Raw genomic sequence first — 22995 nt, 5'->3', positions numbered from 1 at the left:
TAAAAACCAAACCCTGTAGTTTTAACATTCCAAAAATATTGAACCTGAGGCAATTTTTAGAACAAGTGAGCTGCTCTTCTATGCACTCATACACAACCTTCCCTGAACCACAGCAGCCTTCGCCCTTCAAGCAGCAGCCTGATCCAATCGCTGCAGCTGCCCATCAGCTGTTTCACAGCAGGAAATTAGGGCAGAAGCTTGCAGCTTCCAAGAGCTACAGGCAGCAGGAAACATGGGAGGGAGCCAAGAAAAGAGATGAAGTGCCAAAGACACACTGCATTACCAAGGAAGGAGAGCTGCTTAAAAATATTAGTAACAGAAGCTTTGGAGAAATCTTATCTTTTAGACACAAAACCAAATCATAGTATTCTGAATTATCTGTCATTTAGTCACAATTTTTGCAACTTAAAACTTGGCTGCTGTAACCCAACATTTTGATTTTATTGATCTTACTGTTGCCTTTTCTATTTTGCCTTTTGTTTTATTGTAGTAAGCCAGCTTCAGTGCTTATAAAGCAGTAAAGCAGGGATGTTAATATTTTTTTATTAGAAAATTTTACTAAGTGTACATTTAAAAACAAAAGTGGACATGATTCAACTTCCCTGGCTATAACACTACTATTAGTATTACCTTATGTTACAGAAAGAAAAAACAAAAAAAACTTAAAATACATTCTATGACGGGACAGAGTATAACAAACTGTACATATAACATCTGTAAATTTTTTGGTAAACTGTCTTTCAGTCATCAGCGTTATATTTACATATCTTTGAGTTGTGTCCTGATATAGGTGCTAATAAGAAGTCCTTACATTATCGACTAATCAAACAATAGTCATCTCAGTGATCCTCCTTATCTCTAGCCAATCGTACAAATTTTGCCAAATTTCATAATACTCTGTTTCAGTCTTATTTTTGATCTCTAGGGTTAACCTGTCCATTTTGGCGGAGGATAAAATTTTATCTGTTATTTCTTCTTCAGTGGGTATTTCTTTTCTTTTCCATTTTTGGGCATACGGCAATCTTGCTGCGGTTAAAATATGCAATAATAAGTAGAAAGATGCTTTGCTGAGTTTATCATTCATAATCCCTAATAAGGAGGTTTCTGGTTTAAAATCAATTTTTTGTAGTAGTATTTCTTCCAACCAATTTTTTATCCACTGCCAAAAAATTTGCGCTTTTGAACATTCCCACCATATATGATAGTAAGTCCATGGAAGCCTTCTGCAGCACGTCGGTGAGATTTTTTTATCTATTTTTGCTAACTTTGTAGGGGGAAGATGCATCTACAGTATAAAACATCTTGTAAGCAGGGATGTTAATATAATGTAATGCTAAAATGATAACATTACATTTTAAAAATGAGCATCATCTAGGGTTTTTTGTCACTTATTTACTGTTCTCCTCTAATGGGCAATACTAAACATATAACTGAAACGTATAACTGAATTCATAGTGTAATCAATTATTTTGAAATATATTATGTAGAAACGGAATGAGCTTTTAAGACAGCCGAATTTCAATCCTTTAAAATAAAACTAATCATCCTGTCCTTTTCTGTTCTGAAATAACCCTAGAGAAAGGCTTCAGTAAAGGTTTGGCTAGAGTCCCACAATGCTATTTCTCCTTTCACTACAATGCAATTTCAGTTGTTTCCATCTGCTGCTATATACAAACTATGCTTTTAACAGATCAGTGCAAGTGTTAGAAAATGATGTTTGCACTATTATGCCAATAGCCAAATCTACATGAATTGATAGATGCTCAGAGCCAACTGAACTCGAACAGAAATAATTGTAAAGACAAGATTTTCCTGAGATTGCCAGGTATTCAAAAGGTGGGGTCAGTACACATGCCATTGATAAGGCCATAATTTATATAGAAGTAGCCTGAATGAGAACTCTTTAATATGCTTCTTTAAAGTGTATGTTTAAAATGTTTCACTTTTGATGCTTGCTAAAATGGTCCCTGATCTCTATTCATTTTTGAAACATGATATATCAAAAGAAAAATAATTCTTACAAAAAGTGAAATACGTAATTTACATTTAGCAACTGCCTCAGGTAGCAACTGCTCACAGTTACGATGGTGATAGAAAAGGTAATCTTATGACCAGTCTTTGCATTTACAACCTTTACAAGACTGTAAAGCAAAGAAAAGCTGAAAATCATAAGCACAGCGACAGTTTTATTTCACAACCGCTTCACTTAATGGCCAAGTTGTGGTCCAAATATTAATTGCTAAATAAGGACTGCTTATGTCTACAGTATATTAAAGTATTTCAGTGAAGATAAAAAAACTGAATCTCTCTCAGCTAAAATGTCAAATGTATAAATCAAACTTTTTCCCATTGTAGACTATGCTTCTTACATTAAGAGCAGTCATGTGACTGCTGGAAATCGAGGACTACCTGTTGAAAGTGAATAATAGTCTCCTTCCATTCAATTCCTGACACCTGGATAGTTTTCTTGGCAAAATTTGGAAATTTCTTTCTAAATCTGTTCTACCAGATCTTTCTTTTTTTAAAATCCAGTGTTACTGGAAAAAATCCCTATAGCATTCCAACCAAATACTAACCAACCCTAATCCTATCTATCTGAGGCAAGTCTAGCCACTTGCTGAAAATATGTGGAATCTTAAGGAGGCAGATCACATGTTGACATAAGAACTGGAAAATGTCCTTGTGGCATATTACCCACTAACCAATCAGCACTGTAGGCTACCTCAAATCAAAGTATAACATCTAGATTCATAACCCAATGCCTATCCAGAAAAAGACCACTCTCAGTATATCTCAAGACTTTATAAGTATTAAGCTATAAACCAATACCCTATACTATACAAGATATAGGAATTATCCTGGGAGACAAAAGGTATCTTAAGTAATGAAGAAAATTATCAAAATACAGACAAGAGCTTAAGCTAATTCAGTGTTTGGGGAAATAAGTAAGAATTTCTAATCATGTGACATGTTTAGGAAACATAATAATCAAACCCATAACATATGCTTTGATGGGACCATGCAATAAACATCATAGTATTCATAGCATATAGGCTCCTAATCACTCTGACGCCAAGATTAATTTTATAAGCAAAAGGTTTATGTGCTTGGCAGGCACAGATCAAATTAAAGATCTGAAGGAAGTAAAAAGCGTAAGAGTCACAACTTAAAAAAAACATTTCTGCTACTTTTGGTACATGTATATTTTTATAAAAATGCATTGCAATAATATTTTAACATGATTGAGATTGATTAGATCTATTCTCTCTCCCTGCAAAAGCTGTGTAAAGCAGAATATGAAGTATATGATGTTGAGGATTGCCTACAGTATTTATGCACCACTTTCCACTGGAAAAGGCTGCCTTAGCCTAATCTCATTGTGAAATACAGGTTGAATTTTCAGGCCTCTTTTGAAAATAAGCTGTTTCATTTGTTGGACAATAGAAATCTAGCTATCTGCTCCAATAACTACTTTGCACCACAGTGCAACTGGGATGCTGTTTGCTATTGATTTTGTTTCATGAAAGCATTAAACTCTTGTGAGCAAAGAAATCTGGCAAGAGTTGCTTTTCCCAGATGACTCCTGGTTGTAGAAGTGAGAACAAAGAGTATGGGGACTGAGAGAAATTAAATACATACGGCAGCTGACAAAAAAAAAATCATTATAGATGACATTGAATCTTTGGGTTTATTTTAAATTATCTGATCATTTCTCCAACTAATAACAGTATACAGGTAGTTCTCGACTTACAACCATTCATTTAGTGACCATTCAAAGTTCAAACAGCATTGAAAAAAGTGATATATGACCCTTTTTCACACTTAAGACCATTGCAGCATCCCCATGGTCATGTGAACAAAATTTGGGCACAACTGGCATTTTAATGTGTGTCACTGTGTTAACAGAAAAAGATGACAATAAAGGTTATCTTAACTTAACTTACCTACCCTACCCTACCCTACCCTACCCTACCCTACCCTACCCTATCTTCTTATCTTACCATCTCATCTCATCTCTATATTTAAGAAAGTTGCACTGTCCCTGGCTGTCATGGACATGTTTCTGGCCTTCTCTATGGACAGGAATTTGGAGGAGGAGGAGAAGGAGGAGAAGGAGGAGGAGGAGGAGGAGGAGGAGGAGGAGGAGGAAGATCCGGGTCCTAGAATATCTGGGGAAGTGAGTACAGGAGGGTATGGAGACACAGACCATGGAGTGGAGGGCTCTAGCTCAATGGAGCAGCCACAGCAGAATGATCGGTTGGGTAGCTAGTAGGCAGAGCCCAAGCAGACAGAGCCACAGCTTCAGCAGGTTAACCTGGAGGCTTCAAGTGAACAGCAGGAGCAGCTGCCTGCAGTCAATGAGAATGAAGGGGTGGAGTCCACACCTTTTCTTCCCCCTCCCCAACCCAAGAATGCACAGGGCAGAGAGGCAACAGGCACAACACAGGTTGGCCAGGCTACTTGTGAGGAGGCAGCCTTGCTCATTGTGAAGGGCCATTCCAACATTATCTATTTAAAGAGATGGGCTTTGCTGAAACAATGTTCTTGGTGTCGTTGCTCTGTATTCCTGCTTCCTGTGTGTTTGAATCTTGGACTGACTCTTGGATTGTGTATCATGCTTAGTGGACTTCTTTTGTCCGGGAACTCTGGTGCCACCCAAGTCCTGCCAGGCTTGGTGATTGAACCTGCTCTTTGTGTTGTCTACCTGAGAACTGCTGGGGGTTTGAGTAACAACCTCTCACTCAATGTGCTGTGCTGTGCTGTGTGTGTGTGTGTGTGTGTTTGTGTGTGAACACGGGGAAACACACTAGCTCTGGTGATCACCATTTGTAACCTTCCCTCCTGGTTTCCAACAAGCAAAGTCAATGGGGAAAACCAGATTGGCTTAATGACTGTGTGATTCACTTAATAGCTGCAGTGATTCCCTTAGCAACTACAGCAAAAAAAAAGTAAAATGAGGCACAACTCACTTAACAATAGCCTTGTTTAACAATGGAAATTTTGGGCTTAATTGTGGTTATAAATCAAGGACTAGCTATAATCAGTTTGTAAATAAATAAGGGAGAGGCCTCCTAGATGAGGTCTAATACAATAATCAGGATAATTGGAACTGAATCTCAATCCAACAACTCTAGAGCAGAGGTCCCCAACCTTGGCCACTTTATGACTTGTGGACTTCAACTCCCAGAATTCCTCAGCCAGCATGCTGGCTGAGGAATTCTGGGAGTTGAAATCCACAAGTCATAAAGTGGCCAAGGTTGGGGATCCCTGCTCTAGAGGATGCAAACCAGTGGTGGGATTCAGCCAATTTGCACCACTTCGACAGAACCAATAGCTAATTTTTTGTTGCCCAGGCCCAGAATGAACTTCGGAAGCGGCATCCACACAGGGAACTGGTTGTTCACATATTTGAATCCCACCATTGATGGTGGGTGAGATGAATACTGTAGACTAAACACATGATATGCAATACGCAAAAACATATTTCTTCATACCCTTCTGCCGAGAATCTGGTTGATGGCTGCACTTTCTTTCAGAGTACATTCTGCTACAACGTTCGCTCTCATCTCTTTCATGTATAACATGAAAGCGTTCAGAGGTTTCTTAATGTGAGGTCTTTTGGGCTCTTGTTCTTTCCTCTGTTCATGCTGAGGCTTCCTAAGGTAACAGGAGGAAAGAGAACATATGGAAGAGTACAACTGATACCATGCTCATTTTTAAGGGATATTTTATACTGCATTTCAGGTCATCAACAGATACCTCCTCATTTCTAATTGGCAATATTTCCTAGGTTATTTCAGTGTTCAGGCAGAAAGAAAAAAGAAAGAAGAAAGCCAAAAATAACCTCTCATCCCTATCTAGAAGTATTTCCCTATGTTATTTGTTAAGAAGTCTTAAAGGTAAAGTTAAGGTTCCCCTGCACACGCGTGCTAGTCGTTTCCGACTCTAGGGGCCGGTGTTCATCTCCGTTTCAAAGCCGAAGAGCCAGCGCTTGTCCGAGGACATCTCCGTGGTCATGTGGCCGGCATGACTAGCACGGAACGCTGTTACCTTCCCACCGTAGTGGTCCCTGTTTTTCTACTTGCATTTTTACGTGCTTTCGAACTGCTAGGTGGGCAGAAGCTGGGACGAGTAACAGGCGCTCACTCTGCTACGCGGCACTCGGGATTTGATCCACCAAACTGCCGACCTTCTGATCGACAAGCTCAGTGTCCTAACCCACTGAGCCACCGCGTCTTAGAGCTCCTTAACTCACAAATATTTCCAGATGTATCAAATTTCTATGGCTATATGACATGCACACATATAGCAGTAGATGCCTTTTTAAGACCAAAGTAACTTATGGATAAACTAATAATTAGCAATGCAAGAATCAACAGTCAAAGGGGTGTCGAGGAGCAGAGTTTCCTGTAATATGGCAAGTAGAACAAAGCCCAATATTTTAAAGATAAATGATACTGCTTCCATCCAGCCTATTTAAATGGTATAAAATGTGCTTATGAAATGACAGGTCTGAAGATGGAACAGTAATAAGCTCACCTCCTTTAAAAAGACTAATATCCATATATCTTTTTTCATAAAATAGAGGGGCAGAAAAACAAAGTTCAAATCCCCAAAGTACATTTAAGGCTAACTCTGGGGATTATTGTCACATAAAAGGAGTTTTATCTTTACCTATGACCAAGTCAAAAGCAATCTAATTTTGGTGTTATTTGGCACTTTTATGTATATTTCCCATATCTGTGTTAATCTACAACATTTATTTTTTTAATTATATATTTAATTTGTATGTAATTGTGCTTTTTATATAAAAAGCCTGTTTTCGCTTGAAATATAAGTTTAAACTATACTCCTTTGTTAGGTTAACCATAAGAGCCACTTAGAACTGAGAATATAAAATTAGAAAGAGATTCTACAAGTATTACCTCAATCCAAACGAAACATATTTCTAGTTATGCAAATATTTTTATTTCTCTGTGTTGGTATGAGATAAGTTTGGATAAGATATAATCCATTTCACAATACGCATTTGGCTGGATTGTATTAAAATTAGAACATAGCAAACCTTCATTGACATGATACTAAAAGAGTTATCTCTGTGTAAACAGCTTCATATTCAAAGTCAGGGGTGGGCGATTAATTTTTCCAAGGGGCCAAATGAGAAATCGTGGAAGACCAAACCAGTAGGGCTGTGAAGGTGCCTAGGCATGCACACATGCATGAACTTATGTAAATTTAAAAAAAAATAGCAGCTACCTTCAAAATAAAAGCAATGCAGGTGTATTATATGCATGATGTACACTTATTTACATTTGATTTTTAATTTTTGATTGACCTCACAGAGGACAGACAAGGACGGCCAAAAGGCCATATGTGGCCAGGGACTATAAAAAGCCCAGTTCTGTTCAAGGTGGTGACGTCTGAAAATATAATGCTATATTTGTACTCAGGCACATATCCAACACTTTATTTTAATGTTAAGCAGAAAAAAAAGCCCTTTATCACAATTATTGCAATGTGCACTTGGTTCCCAAGCAATGCAGATTAAGGATTGTTAAAAGATGTGGAAAAGTCCAACTCACACGTGCATTAAGTCACTGTCTGTGTGTGGATGTTCTTGTTTGACTTGAGGTGTTACAATGGCAGGATGAGGGATTCCAGTTGTGTGGGGTCCTGGAGGACCTGGGATCATATGATGTGAAAACCTACAAAGGATGGAAAACGACAAGTCTTTTTCATAATGGCAATTTTAGCCTAGCATTGAACAATTATATGAATCATAGGGAAGCCTATGAAGAAATACTTCCTATTGGGCTAGCAGCAAAGATATTAAGATGCCTATATTTGACAGCTAAGATATGGACAGAATAAACAGGATTATTTTTGTCCTTTAATCCTGGAGAAATGCTGCAGTAGATATCTTGTATTATATGCAAAGAAATTAGTATTCTAAAAACACATACAGTAGGAAACAATGCTAATTTCATCCTAGCCCCATAAAAATATTTTTCACATAAATATGACATTAAAGTTACCCATCACCAGCTATCAAAAGGAGGAATGATCATGCAGGAAAAAAATAGATTGAAAAAGTTGCATTTCTTTGAGAAGCTATAGCTTTCCAATTGTATAATATAAATCCCGGGATCAATCTGTTCAATCATATTTATCTGGTCTCTATGATACGTGACTCACTCCTAAGGCACAGGATACACTCACTACTCATCCTCATGATACTATTATCCTTCAATATTGAACATTGTCCCTTTCCCATCTGGCTGCTTTTATAACTAATCTTTTAAGAGACTGGCCATGTGCATTTCAGCCTTTTGGCATGTTATCTATTATTAGTGTATGCAGGGTATATATTATAAATGTATACAGGGACACAGCCTATCTGTGTTAAAAGTAGAGAATGCACACAGTTCTGGAGAGTAGTCATATGTGAATGCTCACACAAGAATTATACACTTGCGCTTACAGACTTGTTTGGTGAGAATGCTATTCCTGTGAACGCAAACATTGGCATGGTTCCTGCCAACCCAGGTTTGGTGTAGTGGTTATAATGTACTGGTCTAGAAACCAGAAGGCTGTGAATTCTAGTCCTGCCTGAGACATAAAAACCGACTGGGTGACCAGGGTGGTTCCAGTCACTCTCTTTCAGCCCAATCCTCCTCATAGGGTTGTTGTGGAGAAAATCGGAGGAGGAAAGAGTATTAGGTATGCTCACTGCCTTATTTATAAAAATAGTAAAGGTGGAATATACATGAATAAATAGTCACCACAACAGATCCAGTGCTGAGACTTCCCGAGACCAAATAACAGGACAAGCTATGAGAATGTACAGTTGGCATTCAAAGAACTGCAATTACAGTTAATTCTTTATGAAACAAAGATCTTTTTATAAGATGCCTAGTTCTCTAGCCAGCTCCCGTGGGAGGGAGTGAAACAGAGCTTTCCATATGAGCACAGGTGTATTAATGTATAGAGAAGGAAAGGGTCCAATATGTAGTAGAGCTTTTATGAAATAATTCAGAAACTGGAAACATTTTCAATAGCAAGAATGGATAATAGAATTTGAAACATCCACACTGAAAAGAAACTTGAGTTGTTGCAGGTGGAACTGAGTAGACAAGAGAAGGTTTACTCCTCTCTTACTTCTTATCCTTGGTGGAACTGAGCAGGGCAAGCTTCTTAAAACTTCTAAAGCCTTTATGGACATTTTCTCCAGTGAAAATATTAGCTAAATGTCAAACCGTAGAGAATCCAACTGATCTCTCAAAGAGATGAAGGAACCACTAAACTGAGGCTTGGAGGAAAATGAGGAGCTTCAGAGCCATCCATAAAGGTTGTTCCCAGACAAGAACAAATAGTGTGATGAGCCTGTTTAATAAATGCCTGGTGATGTTTATCTAGGTCTACTGAGTAACTCTCACCAAGTGAATAAGCCTACGTGAGGGGCAAAAGTTAGTTCCTACAGTGTGGGTAGTTGTGAAACAGAGCCCTTAAGATCATAAAGTTGGCCAACTGCCTGTGATGAGAGTGTATGAAGTCTTGATTAGCAGTTTCAAGGAGTTTTGAAGAAGAGTTGAGATATGTTTAAATAAAATTGGGAGGAAGAAAGAGATTGAACAAAAACAGCCTGTTCAAATATGAATAAGCTGATGGTATAATGGCTGAAAACAAATTGTAAGAATTTAGAGGGAGATGTTCCTAGTTACACAGTATGGTGTGTGTGTGGCTCTCATCAAACCATTATGTAACCTCTAAAAGATCCCACTCTGCACTCTGCACTCTGCTACTGCATACCACAAGGACTTTTGGGGGCAGCTTACCGATTACACTGAAAAGGATTTCCAGCATAGATCCTACCTCATCCTATCTCTTCACTGCTTTATAAAAAAAATATTCCAGTAAATACTGTGTCAAATAGCTTTTCACGACCCCAGCAGAATTTTCTGTACTTCATAATAGTGAAGCCACTCAAATTATTACCAGCTTAAAAGCAGACCATTCTGCTAATATTATAAAAAGCTAGGGAACATGCGTAAATTGAATAGATAAAATCAATAATGCCCCAATGTTTTAAAGATCATCAAAGTGGTGCTGGTGCTGGTGGCAGTGATGGGGAACCAGTTATTCTCTTTATTTGGCCAAGATTAGTTTCTCCCATCGAATGCGGTCCAGACCAACTCTAATATTGACAAGGACTGCATCCTGTGCATATCAATACACTACCAGCCTCTGGGCAACAATACGTTGGTTTGCAAAATGGTCTCCATTCCGAGATCCTAATCTGCACGGAATAAGATTATTAGGCTTGGGGTAAAACTAGAAAAGATTCTGTAAAGAGTGAAGCATTGTTAAATGAAGGAGGGCTGAAAAAGGAACCCTGAAAAAGGGAGCGACAGCATGAAAGAAAGAGAGAAAGCACTTGATGGGATTGATGAGATTCTTAGAAAGAGAATGATGAGAAATTTAAAGAACAATAGGATTTTTTTTCAAAAAGATAGAAAGATATGGAGCAATACAGTGAAAAAATGCTGGTGTAAATTAGTTTGAGCTATTGTTTTCTTGTATTATACCTTTACTTTCTTTAGCTTCCTATTTCTTACTTTTTTCTGCACTGTACATAAAATTATCTAGCCCAGTGGTTCTCAACCCTTGATCTGCAGACTGCTGGGAGGCTGCGATGTTCTCATAGGGGGTCTGCAGAGTTTGGTACATTTGTAAATGGGAGGAAATAAAAAGTATGATTAAATTGCAAACCGCACATGTATGCACACACCAAATGTGTTAAATTGTTGTTATCTGTATGTTGCATTTTATTGATACAAGATACATAGAAAATGACAGCGACCTTTGGGTACACCAAGCACAGCATATAGATATATAGCACAGCATATAAATCCCATATTTTCATACCACAGAAAGATAAGAATGATATAATATTAGGCCACCACCAACACCTAGTTAGTGCTGCCTACTTGCACTAAAGTTCCTTATTCATACAGCAATATAACCATGTCTACACAGCTTCTTTTGCCATACTTGTAAAATAGTTTGGAGCCTGTAAAATTTTTTCCCCATCTTGCATTCTACAATTAAACTGCAGAGTAAGGAAAGAGAACAAAAAGCAAACTGTAAAAAGTTTTATTTTCCATCATTTCATTGCACTTTTGCTGACAAAACAATTACTCTCTTTGGCTTCAGTAAGATTGCTGTATCACAGATTTGATGTTTTTTAATCAGCCAATGATAATAGCAAGCTGTATATACACAGTATTATATATACATACACACACAAAGACTTAAATGCAATTTAACTAATGGGGCAGAGAGGAAGCAAAGGAGTCACCAGCACAAAGCAATATAGCCAATTCCCCTTCATGTCCAGCATTTACTCCTGAGCCGGTTATTCCCCACCTACACCTACCTTGACATGGAAGTGTCGACTGAAAGTGAAGATGGGTAGGGATGCCTGAATCCACCTGAGATGGGATATACAGGCTGACCTTGCCTGAGGTCACAGAAGAAAGCAACCCATCAATTATAATGTAACAGAAGTGAATCTGCCTTTTTCCAAACACCAATAAAGTGATAACCAACTAATAAACCAAGTAAGCTTATTCTTCACTTCAAAAGAATAATAAACTAGGATTTATTCTTGGTATATTATGATTATTAAAATGGCAACAAACTGAGAATCCCAGTTTTCATAAAATACAAAAGGGCGTTACTTTCCTGTATTGTTTAGCCACTCCCATGGCAGAAGGAGGAGGAGCCAAACTGGAGCAATCAGGCAGAAGGAACCAATAGCTTTGTCTATCTTTGGTAAAAGGGAATTCTAAAAAAATCTTAGTATACTGGGACTCTAACGAAAGCATTAACTGTATGTTATATTTTAAGCAACTGTGTGTTTTCCCACATTGTAAAGCATTGGAGAATATTGTTTGCATATAACAAACTGTCTGAAGAATCTTCTTGAAATCAGACCCAATGTGTGTACAAAGCCCAAGTTCATACAGTTTGAAGGCAAAAAAACACCTTGAAATGGAGTTTAAAATACAAAGAAACTTCTAATATAAACTTCTGTTCTTCTGAATAGATACATTAATAGGTCAATTTAAATGTTTCAGATATTTTGAATCTTTCATGTATAGTTTACATTGTCTTTTTCTCCATGGTGAAGTAATCAACTTCTGAATAGAAGTTAACACACTTGTGTATCGACTTCAGAGAGAATAACTTAATTTTTCTTGAAAGACTACACTCAATTCTATTCAAGCAGAGCTATTGATTGACAGATTTAAGAAACTGGCATTTCAGAGCTGCTGGCTGTTTCTTATTCTCATCATGGCACTTCACACTTAAATCAACTTCTATGCATGCACGCAGATTAGACCATTGCACATGTACACATTTATGCACACACAATTCAAATATCAATCATAAAGTACAGCAGTAAACATAAGAGCATTCTCTGCTGTACACTATTCATATTACATATTTTTAGATCAGATTCATCTTTTTTGAAAAAAATGTATGTCCCAAAAAAGCAAACAATTGTTAAAATTTAGACATTGGAACTGAATCTATTCCCACACTCCAAAAATCCTTCCCTAGTGAAAAAGCAGCTGCAATAATATAAAAAGCTTGGCCATCAAACTCTTGCCTTTCCTAATTTTCTTTTCAATTAAAAAGGTTTGTTAAAATATTTTTAGTATTTTTTGACATGAATTAATATCATGTAGCAAATGGAGTTTTTTTATCTACTGCACCAGCTTAATAACAAGAATCACTCCCAAAATAAATAAAGAGGTAATATAGATAATATAGATCATTAGCATCATTAATATTATCTAAAATTTACAAAAAATTGGATTACAACAATTCTCCCCCCCCCCATTTATTTATGTCAGATACACTCTTGCTAAGTAATACTGCACCTGATTGACTACTTGGAAGAAATTTCATGAAAGGTAAATTCATTCAATTGCTATTTTTTCAGCTTAGACTAAACAAAGAACACATTTAATACATTGAATCAAATTGGGCATTCCTCCTTCGTGATGAAGAGTTTGCTTGAAGAATTTTACAAATTTAAGCCATTTGTTACATTGAAGATAAATTAGTGCAAAATGAGCATATGAATTATGGTTATTTAGTGGTAATATGTATGTATTCTATATGTATTCAGTGGAACCTGTGTATTTTAAAAGTCCAAATAAATGATCTTACCTAACACATATTATTAGGCCCCCAAGTATTCAAGCCATATAATCTGTAAATCGTAGAGTGGATTTCATTTAAGAACATCATATTGTTTCTGGAATCCAGATTTGCTCTTAGTAGGTTGCTCCGCAAAGCCAATTACATTTCTAAACTTTTTATAAATGTTATTTAATAATTGAAACATTACAATAATTTAAAAATGAGTCATTTCTCAAGTCAATAAACTTGCACTGGGTTTACATAACACAAAATACATGTGTGTGACTCACACATGTACACAGATGTGTGACTCAGAAGTATCAGGAAGCTCTTACCAGCCAAGTGGTGGGGTTATCTGCCCAACACTGCCAGGAGATAAGGGATAAAAGGTGGAAATATCAGGACCTGGTGGATGCCGATTCATGCCTGTTAAAAAGTACAGAATGTAAATGATCATTTTAGCCTAAAGAACATTAAAAATAGCCTTTAAGCCACCCAAAGTCCCTTTGTAGGAGAGATGGACGGCATTAAAAATAAATAATAAAAATCCCATGATAAAACAGAGAATAGCGCCACTGAATCTATGAAAAGAAAGGTTGAGTGTGCAGTATAAGGAGGTATTTTCCCCCAGTAGTGATGACGTAGACTACTTTTTTCTACTCTATCCTGATATCTTCCAGACTATTACTCCTCAACTAGTGTCATAGCCATAATTAAAACTGGAGAAATTAATCCAACCTGGAGGATAAATAATATAATCGCATTTTTTTTAATACAGATCCTTTAGAACAGAAGATTGATTTCCACCAAGTTCTCATGATAAATCAATGGTACTCAATTAACTTTGTCCTGTTCTCAAGTAGCTTGTATTGATCTCAGGTAACTTACTTAGGCTGGATCCAACTCTATGTCTTCAGGAACATTGAAGGATTGAACACCAAAATCGCATCTTTTATGAGAACAGATTAAAAACCAGCACATCACCTAGTGAAACAATCAGTTTCCTAGATACTATCATTTGGGATTAAATTAAATAAATGAAACTAGATTGTATATTAGCCATTTTTATAATCATGTGACAGTATTTACCAAATTTGGTTATCATTCCCAAGTGAGGGTTGCAGTTCCCCAACCTGATATGAATAATAGTCAAAAAGTTAATTGGCACCTTTTTATCTATCAGTTTTTTGTGACATAAGTTTTCATAAACCAAATACATAGTCACCTCAGTAGGTAAATGTGTATGCATATACCCTAGGTACAAAGAGAAGGAGGTGTCGAAAGCAAAGCCAAAAGGTCAAGCACTGCACAAGAAAGTAGATGCACCACAATATTATGCAGAACACAAATCAGAATGAGTGTGACTCATTTGTAACTAGTGGAATCACTAGTAGATTACAAATAGGTATAGCACATCAACACTATAAAATCGTAGAAAAGGACAGTAGCTTCATCAGGAATACCAAATTAAGCAGCTTTCAATTTCATTTATCTTTAGATTTTTTCTGAATTAGAAAAACCCTTGTTTCGTTTATCATAGAAGGGCATAATGGACAGATGAATTCTCAATATTATGGCTGATGTTATCTTTTGAGGTGGTATGGAACAGAAGTGGCATCACAATTTAACTTACATTAGGTAGCCCATTAGTGTTGATGAATACCTGCTTTAGACCTGGGTACAGATTCTAACCAATCATTTAAGGTTGTGAGGATCAATGACTACCTTCCAGGATGTATCTTGCATGGATGGTCCTATAGAAGATATACCTTGGCACTTGATGAAACCCTGCCAATCTATTTTTTAACTTGACTGTCTCAAATTAAAGTCGAGTTTTAAGAATTTGTGATGCAATTCCTAGAGAAAGACGTTTCTGAACCCAAAGAATGGAGAAAAGACAGTTATATTGTAGGCTCTGGCTGCAGACAACAGTGGTCTTTTCAGTGCTCTATGGTAGAAATACATCAGTTTAAGATGATGTTAATACATCGTGCTTTTTTCTGCTAAGGTGCCTGGAGAGTCGACTTGCTGTAAGGGCATATTTACCAAGTGATTTTATGTGAAGATGCCATCAATCTGTCTTGAACTAAAGTGCTTACTGAACCATTAAATACAGCAGTCATTGTATTAGTTCTTTCAAGTATTCATGGGAAAACTTTTGCAGCATTTTTACTGCACTCATCTTTAAAATCTAACATTAGTGAACTGTTTGAGAGGCAAGTGTGTAACGTTATGCAGTAATTATTACAAATTCTTCTATTCTGTTGAAAAATACATAAGCAAAATATAAATGGATTCTGTTGACTGGAAATAGGTTGCTAGTTGCAACCTTGCAGAAAAGTAGGTCTTTATGTAAGACTCCAGTTTTAAAAATTTATGCTTTTTTGTCATAGGTTTGTATAAAATTGGATTGCATTGAGTAATCAGTTGCGCTCTGCATGGCATTGTGATTACACTGCCCACCCCCTTTTTCAATGCTTGACCACTGGGCCTCTCCCCCTACTCTTCTCCCTACAGATATTAATTTCCTTCTCTCTGTACTAGGATATATATACCTACCCATTAGGTGACTGCTTCATGTATCTGATGGAGTAGGGTCTGGCCCAGAAAAGCTTATGCTACAAGACTCGTAGTTTTTACATTTCTTGATTGATTGTCTCTCTGATTTAAAAAGAAAAAAAGGAAGAAGTTATATGATACACAAGTGATAAAGTAGTAGAGTTTGTGTGACTTTAATAGATTAAGTCTTGAGAAATCATTGGGCAGCTAAATATATATAAAAAAGGCTAGGGGATGAATGAAAGCAGCAGTTTCAAAAAGACTTATTAGATTTTGTAAATTGCTGCTTATACATTTTGTATGGTTCCCTGGCAATGTACAGCTTTTATGCTGCCACTGAGGATCAGTGGTTAATTAAAAATCATTTTCAGGCCTGCAATGGTCATACTTGATATGATTCATTTACCTTCTGAGTCTCACTTCAGCTCTGGCTAAGCTCCTCATCATGTCGACTCTTGGGTGCCAAGGTCACTCTTGTAGTAGTTAATATTTTTGGAATAGAGCAAGGAAGTCTCACTGGAAATGATTCATCAATTCACATGCTCAAAAGTATAAAAAAAACACTCTACAAATTCTAAAAACCACCTTAAGGATTAAAGGTAATCCAAATCCCAGATGAGTCCTATGGTTTTCATGCTATATCTAAATCTCGTATCCCAAGAAGACATGATGGTCACAAAGACCATAAAGGTATTGATACATTTAGTGTATTAAGGATGAAGCAAAATAAACAAAAAATGTCTTATTTTATATTTAAGTCGTCTATTTTATATAATAAGAGAGACAAATGATCAGATTGTTTAGAACACGGGAGTCAAACTCCCCACGTCACATGATGTGTCGTGACATATAGTGACTCTTTTTGCATTGCTGGCAATGGGGTGGGCGTGGCTTCAGTATGATGAAACCGGCAGGCAATTTGACACCCCTGGTTTAGATGGACCAACTACAGTGTAAAATTCAATTAAGAACTTGCAATTAATGAGAATTTCATTCTTCTTGCAGTTGCCTTATATAAACATCTGGTTCACTTTACCAGCCAGCCATTCAACTATACAGGAAATGTTCAAAACTACTTGTCTGCACTTAGTAGCTCAGCTCATATTCACACATACACAAAGTAGCAAGGAGCAATAAATTCATCATGTTAACGGTGAATCTTATTTTGCTACATTTATAAATCTCCTTCGGTATTTACTAAATCTCCTACAAACAAAACCTGCTATTATTTTCCTTGGGATCTCATATATAAAGTTACTTTAAAGAAATTTGTGAGCTTAAAAAGACTTCAATCTTAAGAAAAAGACTATAACGTCACTGATGGTTCGTTGGGTTATGTTTAACAGAAGATTTTTAAATTTTCTTTTACAGTAAGACATATGGGCAGAATACTATATAGTAAACACACATACTATTGAAGCATATACACAAATTATCTGTTCCATAGTACTATTCTACTGTACCTACCAAGAATCACTCTAGGCATCTCCAGGAAATAGAGCTAAATAAAAGCATTCCTTCATGTGCCAGGAAATAATATGATTAAAGATCATAACTGCTTGGAGGATTGTTTGCATGCATATGCTTTAGTTTCACATTATCAGCCAAGATAAGACATCATGTGACACTACTCCTATCTACTTTGAGCTTTCAGCACAATACTAGTCTAAGTTACCAAGAGGTAATAGCTAAAACAACCTCAGCATTTTAAGAAAAACAGCCAGAAAATTGTAGAACTTTGGATATCTGAATAATTTGAAATAATACAGTATGTCTATTTCAGTTCTTCTACTTTGCTTCATTATCCTGAAAAGTGAAACACCTCTCACTATTTTCATGCACATTAGATGATAGCTAGTTTCATGTATTGCACTAAATCACAGCGTACCGGTAGTTTGCTTTGCTTTGGCTTAGCATAGAGCTCATTGAACTGACATGGCCATGAGGAATTGCAGGTAACTTTGAGAGGGGTCACATCACCGTTCCAAGTCACTCTGGGCACATTAGTTGAGTTTAGATCTGTAAATTCTACTGCGCTTATGAATTGGTTTTCCACCTTGTTCCTTTTCTTAACAAGGATAGAAGAGTTCCATCAGCAATATTATACTCTTCAACTAATAAGACAACTTTTGAAATACCTGATAAAATCCATCATTATATTAAAATTGTTGAGCAAACACTCTTAATTTGCTTTGATCAAAGTACTGTATTTTGTGGATTTTAATGCAGTCAAAATGGACAAAACTCTCATTTTCCAAAAATGTCTTTTCTTAGCATCAGTGCACAAAATGAGAACAACAAATGAGAATAGAATAAAGTGAGAAAGCTATGACCATAAAGATTCCATTTGCAACACGCTATTTATGCAAATTAGGGTTTTCTTCGGTTGTTGCTATAAAGATCATGAGGTATAAATGATAAGTACAGGAGGAATGATTAAAAAAGAGTGACTGTCTTAAAAATATTTTCCCTTTTTTCAGAAAATATGCAAAAATAAGATCAATTGTTTTCATTTAAAGTATGTGATGATTTATTCTTTTTTTATTCTTCCCATTAAATGTTTTAATTTTTAAAGTTGCAGAAATATATTATTATTTTAACTGACACACTTGATTAAAATGTAATTATTAAAAATAAGTGGGTTATTTATTTTTTGCCTAAGCCAGGCACCAAAGAAACCATTACATTTTTTTCCATGAAAAGACACATATATTTTTTTTTTCATTTGAGAGGGTAATGGTAAACCTGGAGAATTCTTGGTTGAGCATCTTTTCTGACCTCAATCATTTAGATTTTACAAAATATAGTTTCTTGATTAGAGAATAAACCAAGACCGATGGGTTTAATTATTCGTGAATAGTCTCTTCCAGTAATCTAAGGGAACTGAAGGACTAGATTGTGGAAACTAAACTTTTCCTTTCTTCTATGATTACATCTCTCTCCTTTCTCCCATTAGCATCTTCTTCTTGATCATAGAAGGAAAACTGGCCACAAACAATGATTACAGGGTTTGCAAGGCTCCCCAACCACAAGCACCATCAGTGGAATGAATTTGAAATGGTTTGCAGGCAGCATTAACAATTAAGAAGCCTTTTCACTCCCATGGAATAGAGAACTCAGTGTAAGCTACTAAGGAGTTCCTCCATCACCAACTGAGTAGACTGGTCCAATAAAGGCCAGTTGCTGCAGGGGAGCCATTTGTGACTGGGCTTACCTAGCAAGATCCAGCATGACTGATCAAGGAGAAAGAGGTGCAAATACTTTTCATAGACACCTAATGCTAATCCTTAAAAAGTGTAATTAATACATACACAAAGCTCATCTGACATTTATGCATGCATAAAATAATAATAAAAAAACAAGACCCAAACTATGGATATACAAAAGAACATTTACAAATATAACTACCTAAATGCATTAATAAAAGATCTATCTAACATATCGCTCAGAAAAAGTTTTTCATTTTTTAAATTCTAGAACCCCTGATCAGGAAGGAAACTTTTGCTGAGATAAAAATTGCTGCATTCAAGTGATTTTTGCTTTGCCCTTAGAGTTTGAAACTTCATCAAGTGCTTACGGAAACCAGAGATCAGAGTTTGAAAACCCCGTCTAACGATCTCAAAAATTATCCAAAATTGCATATACTTAAGCTTCAAAAAAAAAAGATATATGTACCCGAAAGAGAGAGATATTATTTAAAGTAAATAAAGTAACTATTCTGTTATATAACTTACTACAATCAATTTATGAGAAAACAGTGGTGACAATTTGTCTTCATGATCTTAAAGCAGAAATGAACATAGGTGTATGACAAGACAAGACAAGACAATATCACCTATCCTTTTCTCAGCCTGCCTTGAAGAAGTATTTTGCAAACTAGACTGGGCAAAAGATGGAATAAAAATGAATGGCACCTATTTAAATCACTTAAGATTTGCAGATGATATAGTTCTCCTCTCACAAGATACATACATATATATCCAAATATCTATCTATTTATCTATCTAACTGACGAGAAAAGTTTTTGATCAGTGTATGCTACCTGTTCTAATATATGCCGGTGAAACATGGACACTAAACTCACAATCGACACAAAAGCTACAATTGGCACAAAAAGCCATGGAAAGATACATGCTCGGCATTACAAGATAAGATAGAAAGACCTGCAAATGGATTAGAGAACAAACGAAAGTATACAATATCATAAAGAGAGTAAAAGAATTGAAATGGAAATGGGCTGGTCACATAGCAAGACAAACTCATGGCAGGTGGACCAAAGCAAAATGGATCCCACTTGATAAAAAGCATCCATGAAAGAGATTGAAAACAAGATGGATTGACAACATCAGCAAGTATTGTGGGCCCTACTGGCGGAAGAAAGCTCAGGACGTATTGGTTGGAAACATGTGGACGAGGCTTTTATCCTGCAGTAGATAGACAATGGCTAGAATGATGATAAAACTGTACACTAGTTTATACACACTTACAGTTATAAAACCATCACGTTTCATATAACTGAGAATATTTACTTTAAATAGTATCATCTTTCTCTTTCAGTTTCCAGAGAGGTAGGTTTTTTTTATCCCATTTATATCCCGCCCTTCTCCGAAGACTCAGGGCGGCTTACAATTTAAAGCACAAATCAATGTGCTTAGCAATAGCCTTCATTCTATGTATATGCCTGCTTATTAGGGCTTAGTAATGTTATAGGAAAAATACAGGCTTGTTATTTGAAAATCTAAATTATTAGGGCATCAACTTCTCTTGATCAAGGTATGTCTCTTCAAATATATTATTATTATTATTATTATTATTATTATTAATAATAATAATAATAATAATAATAATAATAATAATAATAAAAATAGAGTTGGGAGGGACCTTGGAGGTCTTCTAGTCTAACCCCTGCTCAGGCAAACCCTACCGTTTATGGTTTATTCATGGATAGACTGAATTAGAAGGAAGTGACATGAAAGAGTTAACACAGGACAACCATTAAAAAACAGTGATGGCCTGATTAAGATATATGGAAAAAAATGAGGCATTGTTTTTAGATTATGGTAAATACCACATTGGAGGGTCCTACTTTATTTTATAAAAGTTATAAAGTCTACAGAGATACAGCACAATGATTAGGTGACTTTAAACAGAGAAACTTTTACACCTGTGCTGAGGTTTGCAAAGCAAGAGAAGCAAGGTAAACAAATCGTTATTGATCACTGCATGGTCTCTCATTTTAGCCAATGGTGTTTCATAATAGTGTTTCACAAGAATGACTAAAAACACCCATTAAGTTTTTGGCTATCAATAGGCAATTGGCATGCTATACTACCCACAGAGATGTGAAGCTGATATAAATATAATTGGATATGATTCAAATGGCTACTTACTGATATAACTATATTAGAAAATAGAAATTAAGTATTTTTTTAAAGCGTATGGTCAAACTGATTTTACAAAAGTGCCTGAGAGCAAATGAAAATTAGTCTAATCAAGTTCAGGTAGTCCTTACTTAGCAACTGCCTCATTTAGGGACCATTTGCAGTTACAACAATGATAAAAAAGTAACTTTGTGACCAATCCTTGCATTTATGATCTTTGTGACTGTACAGCAAAAGAAAGCTGAGGTATGATTATAAGCACAGTCACAGTTTCACTTTGCAACCACTTTGCTTAATGACCAAGTTTTTTTTAAAAAAAGGTAAAGGAATAAAGGATTTTACTCTGCTAGTTATTGCCGACTATAGGGGACACTGCTCATCTCTGTTTCAAGGCCATTGAACCAGTGCTGTCCAAAGACATTTCTGCAGCAATGTAGCCAGCATGATGTCACAGAGCACAGTTACCTTCTTACCAAAGTGGTACCTATTTATCTACTCGCATTTGCATGCTTTTGAACTGCTAGGTTGGCAGAAGCTGAGGTGAGGACGGGAGCTCACCCAATCATGTGGTGCTCAGGTGTTGAACCTGGGCTGCCAGCTTTCCAGCCAATTAGCCTAGTGCCTTAACTGCCAAGCTACCGTGTCACTCCCAATGACCAAGTTACCATTCCCAATTATAGTAGCTCAACGAGGTATACCAGTGGTGGAATTCAGACAGTTCGCACCACTTCAGCAGAACCGGTAGCTAATTTTTTGTTGCCCAGACTCAGAATGGACTTCTGGAAACAGCACCCACACAGAGAACCGGTTGTTCACATATTTGAATCCCACCACTGAGTATACTTGTACTGCAAATATAACATTACATGAGAGAGAAGCAAGTTAGATTTCTTTAAAGAAAGCTTATTTTAATCTTTAATATGTCATATGGAAAGTAACAGAAAGCGACAGTGGCATTGTCTTTTCCCTTAACGGGACCCAAATTTTTAGGTATTTTAGAATTTCTGGACTCCACTTCAAATGCAACAGGACTGTGGTAATCAGGAAAAAGGAGAAACCTAGATAGTTGAATCCAGCAGTGCTATAAGATAGTATTAAAATATCCTTTTCAGCATCTGAGGTTTTCAAAAGAAAACACAAGAGAGAGTTTTTCCTTTCAATGGTTGAAAAAATGGAAGGATTAGCTCACCTTGTTTTGTGTTGACATCTGAGGGGAGGTGTGAAGGATGTGTCCCTGGAGAAAAGTGTTCATCGCTGTAGGTGATGAGTGGAGTGAGAGGGTGTACTGCATGGGAAGGTTGTACCACAGGGACTTTGTTGGACTGTGAACAAAAACAAAAGGCTTGAGTAGCATTTCTTTCTTTTGCTTGCTTTTTCTTAAACTAATAGGCCCAATGAAAATAGTGCATATTTAATTGCCTCATTGGGGACAATTTAACTCTGTTTCACAACCATCAATACTTATACATGCTAACTCTCACAGTAGGTGGAGATTCAAATAATGGCTTGTTAAATAAGCCACAAAAACAGGATTTATCCAGACTACCAAGCCATTAATAAGACAATGACTGGGTGTATAAAATATGTTAACCTAAAATCAAACAAAGCTAGGTTCAAGACAATGCGTGAACTCAACCACAGGTTGATAATTATACCTATCTAATTCAAAACAATAGCCATTGATCAAATTTTACAGTCCTCCCCACCATCTGCATGATAAGTAGCCAGGGATTGGCAGACACATCACTGTTTTGCTCATTTGAGACGGCGAAAATCAGGTAGGAGAATATCAAAACTTGGCTAGCCATAATGCATTGTAGAGCTAACATGGAGTAATAAT

At 36.4% G+C, this 22995-nt stretch overlaps 1 protein-coding gene and 1 long non-coding RNA gene across 6 annotated transcripts in view; both read right to left on the bottom strand.

Annotated features, from left to right (window-relative positions):
• Positions 1 to 22995, bottom strand: part of LOC310643071 — a 937169-nt gene that overhangs the window by 843048 nt on the left and 71126 nt on the right. The gene's annotated exons all lie outside the window — the stretch shown is intronic.
• Positions 1 to 22995, bottom strand: part of LEF1 (lymphoid enhancer binding factor 1) — a gene marked incomplete at both ends in the record, with an annotated part of 109107 nt that overhangs the window by 25189 nt on the left and 60923 nt on the right. For 3 of the 5 annotated variants that reach the window (XM_083368085.1, XM_083368087.1, XM_083368088.1), the window contains 4 exons: positions 5496 to 5658; positions 7584 to 7706; positions 13551 to 13641; positions 22345 to 22477. In XM_083368085.1, the coding sequence (XP_083224211.1) occupies positions 5496 to 5658; positions 7584 to 7706; positions 13551 to 13641; positions 22345 to 22477 (510 nt within the window). Of the gene's footprint in view, positions 1 to 5495; positions 5659 to 7583; positions 7707 to 11437; positions 11522 to 13550; positions 13642 to 22344; positions 22478 to 22995 lie in introns of all 5 variants that reach the window. The other 2 variants (XM_083368084.1, XM_083368086.1) reach the window with 1 other exon arrangement.

This window comes from Vipera ursinii, assembly GCF_947247035.1.
Source record: "Vipera ursinii genome assembly, chromosome: 7".
Taxonomy (NCBI): Eukaryota; Metazoa; Chordata; class Lepidosauria; order Squamata; family Viperidae; genus Vipera; species Vipera ursinii.
Note: the sequence above shows the minus strand (reverse complement) of the source record. Positions and strands in the feature narration are given on the sequence as shown.